The sequence below is a fragment of the Equus przewalskii genome, chromosome 24 (genome assembly GCF_037783145.1).
Source record: "Equus przewalskii isolate Varuska chromosome 24, EquPr2, whole genome shotgun sequence".
Taxonomy (NCBI): Eukaryota; Metazoa; Chordata; class Mammalia; order Perissodactyla; family Equidae; genus Equus; species Equus przewalskii.
In genome coordinates this window covers 22,141,162-22,161,498 of record NC_091854.1, presented here as the reverse complement: position 1 = coordinate 22,161,498, position 20,337 = coordinate 22,141,162, and the positions used below count along the sequence as shown (strand labels likewise).

The following is a 20,337-nucleotide window of genomic DNA, read 5'->3' as shown; positions in this document are numbered from 1 at the left end:
TTCTTCTGGATCCACTGGGCTATCCCATGACCCCAGGCATTGCTCACAGTGCTTCTTAAACTTCTATGTGCATATAAACAGCTGGGGATTTTGTAAAAATGTAGCTTCTGATTCAGCAGGTCTGAGGTGGGACCTGGGAGTCTGCATTTCTAACAAGGCTCCAGGTAAGGCTGACATTGCTGGCATCCACCATATTTTGAGGAGCAAGGCTCTAGAGGAATATTGCAGTAGGAAGATCATCACATCTCCAATCTCTTTATCTTCCCTGCCTAATTATGAATCCCCTGCTAAAATATTACTTTCATTATGTCACTTTGCTGGTCAAAAACTTTCAGTGGTTCCCTATTCCCTTCGACATTAGTCACTCAACAATAGATGTTTACTGAACCGTTATTGTGTGGTGAAGAGATTAAGACAGCCACTGACCTTATATAGTAGAGAACCAAGTGGATGAGTAAGAAACAATGCACAGAATGCTAGGAGCCAAAAGAAGAGGCGAACAGCCAATTTCCTGAGACTTCAGTTTCCTCTTTTACAAAATGAGGATTAAACTAGATCACTGCTATTTAATCCTCTAAGCGCACTGCAGCCACTGATACCAAGCTGAAGCAGAGTCTCAGCCCAGACCAATGAAATGCAGACTCTCAGTACCGCCTGCAGGAGCGCATGGGAAGTTCTTAAAAGCTCTCCAGGTGACTCTAACGTGCAGCCAAGTTTCAGAACCATTGGGCTAACCAATGATTCCCAAAGTGCTGCCCAAACCATCAATATCAGCATCACCTGGAAGCTTGTTAGAATGCACATTGTCAGGCCTCACCCCAGACCTACTGAATCCAAAACTCTGGGGGCAGGGTCTAGAAATCTGGGTTTTAATCAGCTCTCCAGGTGATTCTGATACACTTTGAAAACCACTGGATTAGACAATCAGTAAATTTCCCTCCAGCTCTAAAATGCCACCCTTCTTGGACCTCTGACAGCCTTTTGAAGGGCTTTAGTCATCCAGACTTTATAGACTAAAAGTATAAGCTCTGGAATTAGACTTCCTGGGTTTGAATCCCAGCTCTCACACTTAATTGCTGTGCACTCTTGATGAGTTATTTTAGTTGTCTGTGTTTCAGTTACTTAACTATAAAATGAAGATAATAATAGTACCTATTCTCATAGAGTTGTTATGAAAATTAAATGATTTCGTATATAGAATTCACTTGGCAGAGTGCCTGAGCTGTGGTATTTCAGGTCGTTACTCAGTCATTACCCTCCTGGCAAGGACTGCCTGGCCACTCTATCCAAAATTGCACCCTACCCCTACCATTCCTTTGTCCCCTCCTCTGGTTTATTTTTCTCCTTTGCAGTTATCGCTCTCTAACATACTGCATATTTCACTTATTGCTTTGTTTATTATCTGTCTTACCCTTCTAGGGTGTAAGCTCTAAAAAATTAAAGATTTTTGTCTGTTTCTCTAAGAGCTGTATCCTCAGTGTCTAGTACAGGGTCTGGCACATTGGAGGTACTCAAAAAATATTAGTGGGATAAATGAGTGAATAAATGTTAACTATTATTAATATTCATATTATTAGCAATCCAAATTTTTCCTTATTGAGAACCAACAGCTTATACTTCCTGTTTATTGTTCCAAATTGTGCTTATGTCTTATTCCATGCTTTATTCAAATTCTGTCCCAACCTAACAGTGCCTTTCTATCTAATTTCAGCTCATTTTAGGCCCTGCTTAAGGCCTACCCCTTCCTTTAATGCTCCCTGATGACTCTAGCTCTCTAGCTCTCTGAACGTCTACAGTGTTTACTGTCTATCCTATACAATTCAACATTTAATTGTCTTAATTAATTGTCAGTGGAATGAGCAACTTCTAAGAAATTTACTGAAAGGGCTTCATCCTTCATGCAACAAGAATTCATGAAAAATTAGAGAGGAAGGTGACCCCAATGGAATCATGGGAAAACTTACCATTAATTAATTAGCCACGTATTCCTCAAATAACACAAACAATGCTCTACGTTTTACAAGGCACTTTTATAGACATCAGCCTAGTTTTGACTAGATGATCTCAAAGACTATGTCTCCTTGGTCTCAAATTTTCAAAACATCTTCAAGTAAAGTATGGAGAGGCCATTTCTTGAAGTGAAGAATTAAGAATAAATCATGAAAGTCATAATAGAAGTCATAATAGAACCCAAGAAGTTGTCAGATTCAGGGATGGCAAATTAGAGGCTTTCTTGCCCCTAGTCCTCTTGCTAACTGGGCCTGGAAGAGGCTCACCATCATCCCCAAGGCAGCCCTCTCAGCAGACATTATCAATTGATCAGAGCTGGCAGACCAAGGGGCATCCATTTGCTACCCTAACCTAGTCCAACCAACTTCGCTCTAAAAGCAAAGGAAATGGATACCAAGAAATTTAAAGTGACTTGCCTAGGCACATACAGGGCAGCAGACCAAGACCAGAACCAGCCTCCTCACTCCTCATCCAGGACTCTCTCCACTGCCCCTCCTAATTCATTTCTGAAATTTGGTATTTAAATTTCTATCCTAAAGCAATCAAAACACAAAAAGAAAACCTTTAACAGAGAGTTTTCACATTAATGCTCATGAATATAACATTGAAATGAAAATGACAGCTTAGAGTCGAGTGATAGACAGAGTCGGTTAGTCTGTTATTTATCAGCTGGGTTTATTTACCTAAGCCTACAATGTGTCATGACTGGAAACAGACAAAACAGATGATTTTAATTCTACTGTCCCAGAAAAAGAAAAAGGAAACAGTCTTCATTAATAGAATCTGGGCTTAAATCCAGCCCTGAAATAACTTATACTACTGAATCAACTTTTTAAAGGTGACCTTTCATTCATTAATGGCAAAGCATTATTTTAAATATAGCTTAATCACTAAATTTAAATTACAGGAAAATGTACATATTTGAAGGAATATGAAAAAAGAGACGAGGGAGAGAAATAAACCTCTGTTTTAAAATAAATAATGACCATTTCCTGACCATGGAAATTACGCCGACGTTTTACAATTATAATTTTCCAAAGCCTCTCTCTAAAGCAGTTTCCCACATATTACAATCACCTTTGCAATTCAGTTGGAATGAAACTCACTTGTCAAATTTCACCTAGCCAATTGATAATTCTGTCTTGATTAACTCCCATTTTTAGGCATACTACAATTGGAGCCGCTTTTTTGGAAGAAATCAGCATCTAACACAGTTAGAAATTGCCTCCAGCACTGTCTGCATTACCCAAGAAAACCAGGATGACAACTGGCAGTTCTGTCACTTCACAGAGTTAATCCATTTTAGTAACTATGTTACTTAGTTACAAGATACCAGCAGCTGGTCCCTAGCCTGTCCTTTCACTCTAAGAAGGTGAGCCTGACTCGTATTTGGGGGTAGCATGAGGGAAGTAGCAAACATACTGTCTCTTCTTTTCAGTATGCTTGCTGCCACCAAGTGGGGCTGGGGAGGGTGGATGCTCGTGAATTGAAACAGCCAGAAGCAGCTCAGGGCCTGCACTGTCCCTGCTCCACAGAAAAGGTTAGCCAGTTCAGGGCTTTTCCTAGGATCTGGATACACACAGGAACAATCCCAATGGGCCTCAGAAAACTCTAGCCACAAACTGATGCTTGCTAAGAGAGCCCCAGAAGGCTGGAGTGACTCTTAACTCAACCCCTTTTGTTGGTCAAGAGCCATGGTATTCCACAAATTGGGTCAAAACAAGAATGAAACCAAGAGCCCTGGTCAGACCCCATCATGCTAGCGCAGGCACCGATCATTTAGGCAGACAAGGTGGCCAAGACAAATCTTGACTTTTAGAAAGTGGACCAGTAGCTCCTGAAGAATGTCTGTGAACCACGGGAGCACTGTGCTCTTGGGCTTAGTCATTCTGAAAATTCAGAGATCACTTCCCCAGCATCACATTGTTGAATCATTTTTTCAATCAACCCATTTACTCATCTGGAAAGGGGGACAAGTACCCGAACTCACTTAGCAGAAATATTTTTAGTTGGCATCAAAGAAACCATTCACAATTATGAAAAATTCCGTAAAACACTACTATTCACATAATAAAAACCAAAATTCCTGAAAACTCACTGTGTGCTGGCTACTCCAACACAGTAAGGAGAGGATACATTTGAGAGTTGGAAAGATTTGATTTGCAATCAGTCGTGTCACTTCTTAGCTCCGTGACCATGAGCAAATTATTATCTTTGAGCCCAAGGTTTTTCACTTGTAAAATAATCATAATAAAATGTATTTCACAACGTAATTCTGAGGATTATATGAGAAACATAGGAAAAGGCATAAAAATGTCTAACCCATGATAGAAACTAAATCAATATTAATTTCCTTCCCCCATTTCCATTTTTCTAGTAAAGAAAATATGCATGTTGAAATGCTTTTGAATGTTGTATATGGTTTAAAAAATTAAGTAACATGTCAATGTCTTTATCTATATAAGTGTAGTTTATATTGCTAATTTGAAGAAACTTCTATTTATCTTTGTGATTATACATAAAAATTTAAATGAATTATAACTCTATGCAGTCATCTAGTTAAAAAATTCAAATGGGTCCCATTATCTGGATCTCTTTTTCCAGAAATATATTGTAACTTTATTTCTCTTCTAAGCAAGCCCACTATGATAGAAAAGAAAGAGAGAAGATCTATCCCTCTTCAGTTAAATAATAGCAATATTTTATGGCTTCTTTTCCATGGAGTCCTCTTTTTTGTCTTAGATAACATGCGTCTCTCAAAATATTTCTGGCTATCTGTCCTTCCAGAACCTGCTTATGGCCTCTAATATTGTAAATATAGCAAGACAGAGTTAGGAGCAAATACGCACAGTCCTACAAAAAAGAGGAGAAAGAAACGTTTGATGCATCTCAGAGAGTAGGCAGCAACAGTCTTATGGCCAAGAATAACAGCAGGCTTGTCCATCTGTCCATCATTGAAGTGAGTTGTGCCCACTAGTTATCAACAGGAGGTGGCCATGTGGGCATCACACTAAAATAGAATTTCTGTCGTCAGGAAGACAAGATGAGGGGGGAAGAAAAGGATTAACTGTTTCAGCATCAATTTCTGGGTTAGCATCATATATACAAAGAATTGCTATAGGTTTCTTCCTCATAGACCATAAAGCTTTTATCCACTCGTTAAACGTTTTCTGGGTGCTTTTTAGAAGCCAGGCCATGTGTTACCCACTACGGATACAAAAGATAATTTCTTCCTTTTAGGAATTCTGTTTCTAATGAAAGAGATAGAGAAGTAAACAAATAATTATAACAAAGTAAGATGACAGCTAACGTGTATACAGTATGCCATGGGAACCCAAACAAAGAAATAATTTACTATGTAAAAATATGGCAACTTTACAAATTCATGAGTCATTTTTGCACAGGCACTATGCTAATTTTCTCTGTAATATTCCAGTGTTGTTATATGTGCTACAGGAGTGAGGCCAACCACAGAAGTAGAATAGAAAATTCAAGAACAAATAGATGGGTCTTATCAAATACATTTATCTTAGGGTATGGGAAAAAGTGTTGTTGTCTTTACCTTCATTTATTGCGGTCTTTTTTTAAGTACGTGTACATGTTTAATTTTTATATGGTTTTTAATCTTATTAACTCCATCTAAACATGTCAATTTCTATTTTCTATAGTAAGTTTGAGAATGTGACCATGGGACAAAATAGACAGATGTAGATATGGATATAGATGTAGGTGTACATGTAGATATAGATGTTGAGATAAATGTAGAAACAGACAGCTTCTTGGCTTCAGGATTTATTAGTTATGACATATTTCTTAAATTTCACAATGAAACATTTTCTTTCAGGCAATTTCCTAATAGTAAGTGAACACAGGGCACAGCATTTATTGGCATTTAACAAAATTAAGATGTTAATACAAATAAATCCTCAGCAGCTTTAAGGCATAACATAAAGACTTCCTTTCAGTTGCAGAAATGAATAAGGAGTGAATTGATGCACTCCCATTTAAATGAAAGTAGTAGAAAGTCTGAGTAAATTGTCAGCTTGAAAATCCTATTTAAATGTTTACTGGCTTTGTTGCTAACACACGCACTTGGAAACACAAAATTTACCTCAGTTTCAGATGAAATGCATTATTCCTTTCCAAGGCAATGTTTGGTGCTAAATCATTTACCCAGGTCTCATCCGGGTTATCTCTAGTATTGGAGTTCCTCTTTGTTGTCCCTGAAGCCACACATTGCCCTGGAGCTACATGCACAAAGCTACTGGTGTTCCCCTCCAGAAGCCCTCCCCTGGTCATAGGAGCCAATGACACATTCTGAGATGGAGCACAAGGTATTTGCTTACCTATGGTACTAGCACCAGACTTGCCCAGCGTCCAGGACGACCATGAAGAACCCGCTGCAAAGAAAAACAGCCATCACTCTCCCTGCCTCCAGCTTGATGTCCTGTCCTGGTGGCCACCAAAACTGAAATGCTTTATCCCCTGACAAACTCAAGAGATCATAGTCACACTGTTACTATTACGCATCAATCTGACAAGACATGAAAGTCCTAACTTTTATCTCTAGTCCCTACTTCAGTCACATAATTAACCTTTTCCACATGCCAAAGTTTCATTTGTACCTTACTTATATATAACCTATCATCTCTAGGTAAGTAATTCCTGGTCACTGTTCTCAAGGTAATTCTCATATTACGACACCTAGCACAGCTTCACAGGTAATTTAATGTTTGCTGAATTTTTTGTATTGATATTGCTGGCACTGGTGGCACTGCAGCTTGACTGTCCCACTCGTACAAGTATACAAGTGTTGTCCTATGAATGGACAAGTTTCTATCAAGATCTATGCTATTTTCTATGACTTTTGTTACAGATTTATAATCATCACAGATTTTCATTTATTGCACATAAAAAAACACAAAAAATTTGACTAAAAAATGAAAAGTAAATGTCCTTACAGAATGAGTCAAGTAATCACTCAAGACCAAGGAGTCTGAATTATAAACGCTGTAGGAAAAGTCACTCGTTAATTTAAGGTCAAAGGCCTAAAAGCTACTTGACATTAAATGGAAGCCAAGAGAAGTATCAATTAGTGGAAGTAAAAAAAAGTGGATACTACTGTTGAAGAAATGGTTTCTTTCTGATGGTGAAAGTTGTGATGTCTCTTCTACGTTATCTAATAGCCGATATTCAGAAAAGAGAGAGAAACATTAAATGAGCAACATGGAAAAGAGCTCAGTGACACTCAACTTACGAGAGTACCGTGGTTCCAAGACTCCAGGAGCATGCCAGTGATGTTGTTTTGAGAAATTATTTTCCCTTAAAGCACTGCTAGACGTGGTAGCAACGCCTTGCTCTCTGCTCACATAAGCCAATATAAACTACAATGTAGTTGAAGCACAGTAAGGCCCTGGTAACTCTATCTCAGATACACTTCACCATTTGTAACACACCTCTGAATTTCAATTTGTGAACAAAATAAAAACCACTGTTTCTTTAGCACATACATACTACTTCTCAGGCATTGTGCCAATTTAATCCTTACTTCAGCCTGTGAGATCATTACTGTTATTCTCTTTTATAGAGGAGCAAATTGTTATTCTCCTTCATAAAGTAATCTCCCCCAGGCATGAGTACATTAGTAACACTGTATATTTGCATAAAAGAAAATTATGCAAATTTTCTGTCCTTTAAGTCAGTCATTCCTCAGTTTTCATATTTGAGAAACAATTGCAATGCACTCTCCGGGGGCGGAGACTCTGGATGCAGAATCCCCTGTAACACCTCGGGAGCAGCGGTCCCTGGCTGTGACGCCCACATGGCACAATGTATTTGCAGCCTTCAAGGAGCCCACGTAGATTTATCCTCTCTTGGGTCCTTTTTTAAGAGTCTTATTGGACCTTTAGATCTTATTTTTAATAACCTTTTTAATCTTTTTAAAATACTCAGCCAAAGATCAAAGCTACTACTTAGCTTTAAGCTCCACATTCTGTACCTTCCATTTTAATTTGTACTTATGCAACATTTTACTTTTTTTATAGCAGGGTAAAGGTTTTTCCTTCATGAAGGAATAAAATTTGCCCTTAAAGAAAATAGTTTTCATTTTCATTAAAAATTTACTAAGTAACTACCTTCTCGAAAGTTAAAGGCTAACCCTAAAGGTGGTAAATCGATGGATAAGACCTGGTCTGTCACTGCCAGGGGCTTAAAACCTAATTTGGGGGACAGAAATAGTAGGAATCAGGGTCAAAATTTAAAGTGGAGCCTCATAGTCCCTCTCCCAGGAACAACTTCTGACACCACGTTGCTTCGAGCTCTGACTTCCCAATATGAAAAAGGAGGCTGAAAACAATAATGCTCTAAGATAAACGTTCCAGTTCTGGTTCTAGCAATAACTAGAGTTGGAGGGGGTGATGCAGGAGAAAGGGAGCAGTTTCGGAATGGAGTTGTGTACGCACGGGGATGTGTTTTACCAGCGGCATCCCCTGCTTACCGGCCCTCCCTCAGAATCAGCGCTGTGGGGAGCTCCCGCGTGTCGAGGGAGGATGCCGGCCATCTCAGAGGTCAGGAGATTGGAAGGGATGCGGAACCACAATGTCTAACATGCTACAGTTTTTCAGGTGCAGCTCCTAAGGCACCATAGTGTATATTCATTTCTCTATTTGTCCTTATTTAACATTGAACAAATAAGACTTCACACAAAAGTCCAGATCAAGAGAGACTTAATTCAAGTAGGTGATTACCTTGGCGACTCATTAAGATAAGAAGCTGTCTCTTCAGAAGGAGGCCTGAACGCAGCAAAACTGAGTTGCTTAGAAAGGCGTCTGTGATAAAAACAAGTATGAAGATGGTTATCTAAAGCAAATGACTTTAACTTGTTAAAAACCAACCTTTTGGGAATACTCCCATAACCTACTGTGATTTACGCTCCTGAGAATCCCAGAGAATTAGCCTCTCTTCCAACATAAAATACTACAGCTACCTACTCTCTCTCGAGACGTCATTCTCCTCTTTACTACTAAAATAAAATCCTCAGTGCCACAGCCTCCTAAATCTATCTCAGTCCTTATTTTTATTATCTCCTCTCACACCTCACATCCAGCTGTAAAATGCATCCCTAACCAGTGGATGTCTCTATCCTGGTCTCCGCCCAGAGGCACCCTTTTTTCAGCATCACGTTTATGTTTAGCTGCCACACCAACCAACGAATTAATTGTGATCTACGACATTTTTCTTTTGAGTTTAGCTTCTTTTTGGTCCTAATTTTAGAAAGAGGGTTTTTTTAATGATTAAATAACATATAACTCATTGTAAAAATTTGTTATAGACAAGTATTTTTTAAATGAAAGGGAAAAGCCACAATTATACCATGTAGAGATCACTACTAAAATTTTATTTTTTCTATGTATGTTTTTTAACTTTTTAATTTGAAATAATTTTAGACTTACAGAAAAGTTGCAAAAATGGTACAGAGAGTCCCCGCACTCTCTTCACTCAGCTGCTCCTACATCTTCCATTCCTATGGTATAATTATCGAAATCTTTGTACATTTTGACAAGGTTGAAATCACACTTTTTGTTCACTGCTTCTTAAATTTAATATGACAGCATAAACATTTCTATTATTTAGAAGTTTTCAAAAACATCATTTTAATGTCTAAATAATGTCATCCTATGCAAATGCATATTTCATTGAACTGTTTCCACATTGTTGGTCTCTCATTTAAAATGTGTATTAGTCATTTTTATTTCATCTTTTGTAAATTATTTATTCAGGCTCTTTGCCCATGTACTCGTGGGTGTCTGAATGTATGGCTTACAAATTTATGTAAAGCTTGCATATTAAGAACATTAAGCTTTTGACTCAAAGATTGAAAATATTTTTTATTAATGATTGCATTTTGATCATTTGTTTTCATTTTGATAATCAAAAACAGTTCTGCCATTTGAAAACAAATTATCTCTTTTATAGTAGAAATTTGTAATTGAAAGACGTCTTCATAAAATAAGACTCTCGTCCCCTAACTCAGTGTTTCTCAAACTGAGACCCACCAATCACTAACATCGGAAGATGTGACTGTTGGGAATTATGGGAATTTCTTCCCTTAAAAAAGGGTTTATATATTATTCAAATTTAACAAAAACTGAAATAGGTACAAAGGTGAAAGGGGTAATCCCAAGTTATAATAAGGTGCTGTGTCACACAAAATAAAAACAGTGTATCAAAGGATCAATTTGTATTGTATGTTCTCTAGTGTTAATTATTTTATACTATTTTAATATCTTATAAATATTCATAACTAAACTAAAAACTAATTTCTTTTTTATTATTACAAATTGAAAATCAGAAAGCTATATTACACTTCAGCAATACCAAATTGCTTAAAAGTCCCCCAAACGGCCCAAGCTTCCTTACATCTCCCACCTCTGTCCCACTGCTTCCTTTGCCCGGCGTCTCTCCTGCCCCATGCCGCACCCCCACCAGGCTGAAAGCTCCTGGGCCTCATTTCTGTTCCACCACACCACCTCTTCCTCCCCATATTGTCTTAGTTATCGCCTTCTCTGATAACTTCTTCTCTGTGTTTACTTTTCTGTCATATGTTAAATTTGTTTCTACAGGCGCCCCCTCCCCTACTGTCAGTAACCTGAGAACAGGAGACTCCAGCGCATAGCAAAGTTCCAGACATATAGTAAGAGCCCCACTAATGTTTATAAAATGAACCGAACTATCCATAAAAGGTGACAATCCTCTGGGAGAGTTATAAGAAACTCGACCTTGTTTTCTGAATTATGCTGATAAACAATACTGCAAGCTCTTCGGCCAGCTGGGCCATCAGTTCTGTCTCATGGGTCCACAGTGTCACTTTGGCACTGTCAAATGCTTTCTACTCAGTCACAGAAACTCAAGCAGAAAGGAACACCTTTCCTCAGGTAGAAGATTAAAAATCATTCATTTTTTCTTTAACTGTTCATGTTAAAATAATTTCAAACTTACGGGAAAGTGGGAAGGATAGAACAAAGAACTGTTGTATACCCTTCAACCAGATTCACCAGTTGTTATCATTCTGCCATATTTGATTTCTCTCTCTTACTACACACACACACCCCCACCACAAAATAGTTTTCCTAAACCATTTGAGAGTTATTTGCAGAATCATGCCTTTTCATCCCTAAATACTTCAGTGTTCATTTCCTGAGAACAAGAACATTCCTTTGTGTAGTCACAGCACATTTACCAAACCCAGGAATATAAAACTTAGGTGACGCTTTTATCTGACATATAGTCTATATTCCTTTTTCTCCAATGGCCTTTATAGATTATTTTCCCTCTGATCCAGATCAAAGATCACACATTACACGTAGTTGGCATGTCTCGTCAGTCCTCTTCGTCTGGAATAGTTCTTCATTCTTTGTTTTTCAAGGCATTGAAATTTTCCAAGAGTACCAGGGTAGTTATTTTGAAGAATTTCCCTGTGGGTCTGTCTGATGTTTCTGCATGATTAGATTCAGGTTATGCATCTTGGGCAGGAATACTACATAAATGTGATGTTCTCAGTGCATCACATCAGGGACCAAATCTCAGTTTATCCCATCATTGGTGATATTAACTTTGATCGACCAATAAGGTGATGCCGGTCAGGTTTCTTTGCTATAAAGTTACCATTTCTCACTTTGTAATTAATAAGTAATCACTGGGGAGACACCTTGATAATATATAAATATGCCATTCCTCTTCAAACTTTTAGCATGTACTGATTATTCCTCTGAATCAACTGTTTCCATAGTGGTTGCAAAATGGTGATTTTCCTACTTGCATTATTCCTTCTATGTTTATCAGTTAATATAACCACTCTTTTTTCTTAAAGGTTTTCTCCTTCATTTGTGTTTTTATTCCTAATAAGTATGTCCAAATTCTAGACTTTTTCAAAAGATCTTTTTAAATCTATCTTTTAAATGTTCTCACATTTTTCTTTAATTTTACATTTTCAGTGTTACATGTTAAGAAGCCTGTAGTTGACATTTCTTACTGATCCACTTAAGCATTTTTCTACTTTGTTTGAAATCTCTAAGTCTTGCTTCAAACCTCTAGTTATAATGCACGACTAGCCCTGTCTCCTTACAATGCTACCTAATCAGTCCTGGAAAATCTCTCCCTCCTCTCTCAGAATCTTGTTAATACTTCTCTGGTTTGTACAGACTAATTCTCATTTTTTCATGTTTCAGCACACAGTGGCGAATAAGGAAGACAGTCTAATCCTGCAATTGAGGGACCAGTAACCTTGTATTTTACTAGTTCAATTTTGTGTTCAGACAAGAATCAAAATGAAATCCTCAGAGAATGGATAACTTCAGTGAAAAAAATACTTCAGATGTTAACTTTCTGAAATTTAATAATTTTTTAAATGTACGTTTTTACTGTTAAGCAACCGCTATATTAAACAATAATTTAGGCTATTTTGCTACTAAATATTATTAAAATTCTTTATTTCTGAAGTTCTATCTCCAGTCAGTACATTTAGGGTTACAGGCCCCAAAATATGCTCTTTTCCCAAGTCAAGCAGCCAAGTCAAGAAGTGCCACTCTATCTGAAAGGGACTAACAAGGACCCACAGATGACGTACAACACTTATGTCCATAAAGATTGTTTATAATGAAATCACCAAGAAACAGCCAACACTGACTGTGTACAGTGAAAAATAATTTGAAACCTGGAAACTATGGCATAGAGGACAGATTTTCAGGGCTGGAAAGGATCGCGGTGGTCATATCCAGTTAAAAGCTCTCCCACTTTGCAGATAAGGAAGAAGTATTAATTAAAAATGCAAAACAGAGGTTGACGATCTGAAGAGTAAGTCCATTAGAGTTTCTGTGACACAGTATCAGGCTTGTCAAGCCCCGCCTAGCTCCCCATCTTTGGCATCCCTCTTCTCTCAAAAGCTATGGCTGTAATCTCAGTCCCAGCCTGGTTTCTACAAGCAATCCTGATTTTAGTGAGATTCAAGGAAATTTAGCCAACTTCTCTAGAACCGACAGCAAACTAATTATGCTCTTTTTTCCTAACTCTGACTTCATATGTAGAAGATCTGCCCTGACTCCTTGATCAAATTCCCATCTTGAACCAATGATTGACCTGTTCTATCTGTTGGCCACCATCCTGCCTAGATCTTCACATATTAGCATAATTGAAAATTTTCCACCATCTTGCTCTTCCTTCCTGTTAATACACCTCTGTCTCTATATGTTGAATTACTCCACCTCATGTCGAACCCTGTGATCTTTCTCATCTGTTCATTTGTTCCACATTTATTCAGTACCTCCTCTATGTCAAGCATTGTGCTAAGCACAGGTGCAGATAGTAGTGATGAAAAGGTGTACTTTAATTCCTGACCTTAAGGAACTTCCATTCTTGTGAGGGTGACAGAATGTAAGTGAATTCACAAAGAAACAGCCATGTAATTACCAAGTGAGAAAAGGATCAGGAAGGAAATAGGGAATAATGGAGTTTATTTAGGGAAAACCTCTCTGGGAAGGTAACATGAAGGATGGAGATTTGAAGGATGAAAATGAACTAGCCATGTGAAGTGCTGGAAAGAGCATTTAAGTCCGGAAAACAGCAATTGTGAATACTCTAAAAATGCTTGGGGAGTTGGAGGAACTAAATGGAGGCATGTGTAGTTGGAATATATTGAGGAAAGAGAGACAATGCTTAAACGAGAAAGGAGAGGCAGATCACGCCAACCCTTGTGGACCAGGGGAAGGAATTTGGATTATAATATAATTGTAATGAGAAGCCATTGAAGGCTTTAAGTAGGGAAACCACGTGATATTCATTTTTAAAAGATAACTCTTGCAAGTTGAAAAAAGGTGTTCCAACAAAAACATGTACATAAACCTTCACAGCAGCATCATTCATAATAGTCAAAAAGTGGAAACAACCCAAGTGTTCATCAACTAATGAACGGATAAACAAAATGTGATATATCCATACATTGGAATATTATTCAGCCATAAAAAAGAGTGAATTACTGATACATGCTACATCATGGATGAACTTTGAAAACATTACACCAAGTGAAAGAAGCCAGATACAAAAGGTCACAAATGTATGATTTCATTTATGTGAAATGTCCAAAATAGGCAAATTCATAGAGAAAGAAAGTAGATCAGTGGTTTCCAAGGGCTGAGGGAAGGAGAATGGGAAGTGGTTGCTTAATGGATGAGGGTTTCTTTTTTAAAGTGTCCTGGAATCACGTAGTATTGATGGTTGCAAAACATGGTGAATGTACGAAAAACCACTTAATTGTACACTTTTAAAATGGTTAAGATAACGAATTTGACGTTACATGAATTTTACCTCAATCAGGAAAAAGAGCGCTCTTGGACAATAGATTGGTGTGTATAGGAGGGGAGCTAGCTACCACAGGAGGCAGTCCATAACTGGACTAGAGTGGAGACGGCAGAGATGGAGAAAAGGGGAAAGATCAATTGTATATTTTGGAAGCAAAATTTACAGGATTTGCTGATGTCAGGAAGTGAAGGAAAGAGAGGGGAGAAGAGAAGAAGAAAGAGAGAGGAGGGAGGGATCTAGAAGTACTTAGAGGCTGTGGACCTGGAGGAGAAATATGTGCTAAGAGGAAATGAAGAGCTCAGCTTTGGACACATTAACCTTGAGATGCCCCCTACACAGTCTGGACTACCCTGTATTAGGAAACTCCCGCTTTCCAGTATATTAATTCAACTTTTCTCAACTTCAGTTTCCTTGTCTATAAAACAGGAATATGAACAGTATTTATCTGAAATGGTTGTTGTGAGAATTAAATCAGGTAATTGATATAAAGTTCTTATCCCAATTTCCAACACGTAATAAATCGTCACTCACTGTCAGAGATTATTATTGTTGTTATAATCTTTGTCCTCATTGCTATACTTATTCCGTATGCTGCCTCTCTGTTCCTCCTTCTAGCACCTGCAGGTGCTTGGCCCAACCTAGAGGGTTGATTTTGAACAAAGTCTCAGACTCTTCAATCTGCTCTCTTGCTGCAGCTGAGTCCACAACTGGCCATGATCTGAAACGTATTGACAGAGGGACCTGACTTGCTGAAAATAATATTCACGTCCCTTAGCCAGGCAGGTCTATCCCGATGTTGGAGAAGGTACATTAGGCTCAAATAATTGCATGACAATTTCCTTATTAAAAGCATCCAACTCACTTTCTTCTAATTTTATACTTCCTTGGCATCCTCCTGTCCTTAATTTTCTTTCTCAAGCTTTCTTTCCCACAGGGAATAAAATGTGCTGACAAGCTGACATGAGTATTCCAGGCTGCTTGGCAGTTAATTTCCTCATAGAGACTTGTAAATTGATGTTCTGGTTTATAATCAGACTCTTGTAAGTTTGGTTAGAAGGAATCAATTTGCCTGGGCCTGTTAACCTCTGGGTTACCACATAACGACCCTATTTCTGAACGTGAAAGCTGTGTGTCAGACTCTGGGCAGTGATGAGCACGAAGGAATGACACATACGCTGTGACACCAAGCTGAAGCAGCCATTCAGATTTAAAATACAATATTTCACAGAGAAGTTGTAAATACTAAATGCGTTAATATATACTAAAATGCCTGGAACATGTTAGACTCTCAATAAACAGTAGTCTATTTTTCATTTTTTTTAAAACCATATGCAACTCAACAGGGGAAAAAATCCAAGTCTGAAAAGTTTCCAGATGTACTGAAGTGATCCTAAATTTTTTTTCCACTCCATCCCAGTCTATCCTTAACCCTCCCTCTTCCAAAGAGTTTCCTTTCTGGTGGTTTCTCAGTTATGCAACCACCATTTGCCGTTGGCTGTCTTCATAGTTTATCATTCTACAATGCTTACAGAGAGGATCAATGCAAATAAAAGTGACACCTGAAAATAATCCTATATATTCTGAGGCATAATTTACAAGCTGTGTGATCTTGAGCAAGTCACATAACCTTTCTACATGTCTGTGTCTCGTTAGTCAGTAACTACGTGCCTTACCAGCCCATCCTATAATGTCTCTTGTCGTCCCTTTTATCTCTAACATCTATAAACTATATTCACTACTGAATTCTCCAGCGCTTATCACAAAGTATGTGCTATTGACATTTATGTTGAATGATTTGATGGATGTATTTTAAGACTATATTTTGCTCACAACTCTCATAAATAAGCTGAATTTTTATAATAAAGAAAATGGAAATCAGTTGCTAACTTGCTATCCACAAAAGTTTAAAGTTCTTGTTTAAAGAAACATGATTGAAAAAAATTCACTGACTCATGGTAAAGAATAGACTCTTCTGTAGGCTTTCAACACGCCCACCTCAACACCATTATGATGGATGGCTGAATGAATGGGTGGATTGATGGATCGATCGATAAGCAAAATGCCGTATTCATACAAAAATATACCTCTGAATTCTCAGAAAACCTTGCTCACAATTACTAATTCAACAAATCTATCCCTCTGGAGTTTCTGTTACTTTTAAGAAATGATGACACCCTTCAATATTGATTGTAATCACAGTATACAAGAGGACCTTCCATTTGTGGTTCTTTGATGTTATACTGGCATATTTACACTCTAGAAATTATCTTTAGCTTTCTATCTCACCTATTCCACGTTTGTGACTATGAAATAATTACACAAAACTTTCTCATTCCTTTCACCTTTGTTAATAAACTATTTAAAGAATATGGGAGACTTTTAAAAATTCAAGTTCAATCTATTACTGATGGCATATGTCGGAAACCAGGACAACAGTTTGAAAATTAACATACCAAGTCCAGAATGGAAAAACTTGAGCTTGCAGGAAAGGTCTTATTGTCTTTTCTAACAAAGCTCAAGTGTTTCCAGAAAAGGTATTTGAACTATATTTCTGCTTTATTTCTTATTTTATCCATAATCATGGTATCATGAAATTATTAATACTTATGAAATTATTTATACTTTCTAGACTGGTTTCCCTCAATTCAATTTAGTTCAGTTTAACAAACATTATTGACTACCTGCTGGGAGCCAGCCACTATACCAGGTTCTTAGGAGTTAAAGATTAATAAGACATTTTTTCTAACAACTCTCACGAAGTTCACAGCTTAATCAGTACATTGTTTTTTGTTTTTCGAAGCCTCTGGCCTCATTCTTATTTCAATCAGAATTGCTTTACTTCTACCAGTATATTTTGGGGTTTGATATAAGACATTACTACTTTAAACTGTTTGAAAAATCACTAGCTATTTTTATTAAATATCTGCTATTTAAATAATTTAATTTATTTAACAGATATTTAATATTTAAATAATTACCATGCAGTGTTATATAAGAAATAACTGTATTTTCTCAGCCTGGATTCCCTAAAACACAGAGCCCAAGACAAAGGAGTGTGATTCAGGGGATAAGAGTCAGGGAAGAGGAAGCAAAGGCAGGGAAGGAAGAAGAGTCAAAAACAGATTCGTTATGGCCTTAACTGGCTGCCCATTTGACTGGCCATCCAGATGGCTGGATCCTCAGTCTTCTAAAGACACCCTGATAACCTTTCAGCCAAAGAAAGTAGGAAGCATTTAACCATTACTCTGTTCTTCATTGGTCAAGGGTGTCCCCCAGGGCATTAACTCCCCATCACTTCTGGGTTGCACATGCTTGAGTGCTGAGCAAAACCCCAGGGGTGTCCCATGCTACTTCATCATCAAGTAAAAAATCCACGGAGGGGTGGGCGGGGAGGGTGAAGCAGGGGAGTGAGAGGTAAACTGCACAGTCCTGAGGCAGGGGACTGTCAGGTTGTATCTGAATGAAGATGGACAGCATCTTCACAGAAATGGGCACTGCAGTCATGGCTGGAGTAAGAAGGAAGGTCAAGAAAATTTGAAGTGGTGCAAAGAAGCATCTGATATGAGTATATATAAGGCAACAAAGTAGAACAGAGTAGAGAATGATTAATTCTGCCTGGAGGGAGAAGGGTCAGGAAAAGTTTCACAGACATACAATTCCTCAGAAAAATTCTTCAAATGGCAAAAAGGTATGTGTATTCCAGATGGAAGGAATAATATATATAAGACACAGAGGTTTGAAACAGCAAAATGTATATGAAGAATTATAAGAAAAATCAGTATTCCTGGAGAAGAAGTGGCAGTAGAAGAGATTAGAGATGTGGATAGGGCCCAAAACATAATGGACTTAACAAGACATGTTAGGAGTTTAAATTAGTACGAGGGAAAAAAAAACAGACAGTCATTTGAGTGGTTTTAAATGAAAAAGCAAATTCGGGAGAGGGTGTAAATAGAATAATAATGATTAACATTCTATATTTGTGAAATGAGAAGTGGAATGTGTGAAAAGGAAGTAGGAAATATGAAAAGGTAGAATATTATCTTTAAATAGACTATGCTATGTTAAGGATACATTTTATATGCCCTGGAGCAACCATTAAAAAATAACAATAATAAAAGGTATAGCTAAGAAGCCAATAGAGGAAATAAAATAGAACACAAAAAAAAAGAAGTCAAGAAAAGAGCAACAGAGGAAAAAACAGAAGGGACAGAATGAAAAAAAATAGCAAAATTTTACACTTAAACCCAAATATTTCAATAATTATACTAAATGTAAATAAACTAAACATCCCCTCTTAAAAGGACAAAGCAATGCAATATGATTGAACCTCATTAATATCATGCTGGGTGAAAGAAACTGGAACCAAAAGACATACTGAATAATGTGATTCATAAGAAAGTTTAAATCAGACAAAACCACTTTGTATTGATAAAAATCACATCACGGAAGTCTGGGACAAAGGGTTAGTGCAAGAGACTGACAGTTTGAGTCAAACAATCAAAGGTACAAGAGTGAACTTCAGGGAGATGAAAATGCTCTATATCTTCATTGGTTTGGCAGTGATACAGGTCTATATACTAATATAGTCAATTATACCAATGAGTCCATTACACCTCAACAGAACCATTCCAAAAAATGCTAAAAACAATCCTTGAAGATGAGCAAAATACCACATTATGCTGCACCAGGTAGCATAGAATCTGTTTTAAAACATAAATTTCTAACACTAAATATAATGAAAAGAATATTCAAGTTGGAATGATGATATTGGCTAATCCTTATTGAGTGTGTACTCTGAGCCAGGCACTTCGCTCTGCCTCTCACATCGTTCATTTCATCCGCACATCAACCCTATGAAGTAGGTAGTATTAATATCCCCAAGTTATAAATGAGGAAACTGAAGACACAGAATTAGAAATGTGTTCAACTGAAAGAGAATAACCAACTTCAATGGCTTAAACAAGAAATGATTGTTGTTATGAAAAACAAATACAAAAGAAACAAGAGGGCTGGAGGTAGGCAATTTAGGTGCATTTTAGCTGCCAAGCGATGTGGACAAGGCCAAGAAGGCTCTTCCTCTTTCTGCTCCCCCATGCATGGCATGCTTATTGCCTCAGTTACGTGGTAGCTGCTGCCCTTCCAGGCATCACGGGATTCAGGCAGGAAGAATAGAGAAAGAGCGAAGAAGACAAAAGAATCATATAGCTGAATCTCCTAGCTTCCCCAGGGGCCCCACCCAGCAAGCTTTTGCTTATTTATCATTGGCCAGAAACGTGTCACATGGCCAACCCTAACTGGAAGACAGCTAGGGAGAAACAGATTGTAAATGGAGGCAAGAGGAACAAACCAGTAATTTCTGCCACAGCTACTAATAGGCGGAGTCGAGATTTGATCTAGATTTATTTCTTAAGTCTGAGCTATTAACGATTATGCTATATGAATGAGATTTTCCATAAATTTTTCCAAAAGGCATCTTAATATACCAAGCAAGGGGAAGAAATTTCATCCTGAGAAACATGAACCTGATATAGTATGAGTGCCACAAGGAGTATGTAGGTATTTGTTAAGAGACACACTAGTTTCTTATCTTTTGGGAGAGCAAGCATAATTAAGGAAAAAGCAGAAGAGAAAGGAAGGAGTGTTTGTGGGGGGAGGGGAGGGAGGATGGTGATCCGTAGCTTAACTTCACATATTTTCTATCCAATAGCTTTACTTCTTGTGACACAGTACCACTTCCTGAATGTTTCACATCTAGAAAGTTCTCTGGTGTTCTGTCAGTGTAATTTTCTCATTCTACAAGTGTTATCTGAGTATAAAGAAGAGGCAAGATAGGCAGAATATCATCTCTAAGAAAATGAATTTTCAAAATGAGGAAAGAAAAAGAATATAGTTCATATTTCAAAGGCTTAAATGTTTCCACAATGACTGAAAGCCAAGGCTTAAATTTTTCCACAATGACTGAAATCTATTCATTTC

At 37.6% G+C, this 20,337-nt stretch overlaps 1 protein-coding gene and 1 non-coding gene across 12 annotated transcripts in view; both read right to left on the bottom strand.

The window, feature by feature from the left end:
• Positions 1-20,337, bottom strand: part of SLC44A5 (solute carrier family 44 member 5) — a 316,496-nt gene that overhangs the window by 251,914 nt on the left and 44,245 nt on the right. For 8 of the 11 annotated variants that reach the window (XM_070591844.1, XM_070591843.1, XM_070591846.1 and 5 more), the window contains exons 2-3: positions 8,757-8,837; positions 6,357-6,410 (exon numbers count right to left, since the gene is read on the bottom strand). The exons of 2 other annotated variants lie outside the window; for them this stretch is intronic. In XM_070591844.1, coding sequence (XP_070447945.1) covers positions 6,357-6,410; positions 8,757-8,769 — 67 coding nt within the window. In that variant the 5' untranslated portion in view covers positions 8,770-8,837. Of the gene's footprint in view, positions 1-4,859; positions 5,035-6,356; positions 6,411-8,756; positions 8,838-20,337 lie in introns of all 11 variants that reach the window. One more of the 11 variants, XM_070591850.1, reaches the window with a different exon arrangement.
• Positions 5,371-5,476, bottom strand: LOC139079200 (U6 spliceosomal RNA). The gene has a single exon (XR_011532572.1). It is a non-coding gene; the product is annotated as a U6 spliceosomal RNA (small nuclear RNA).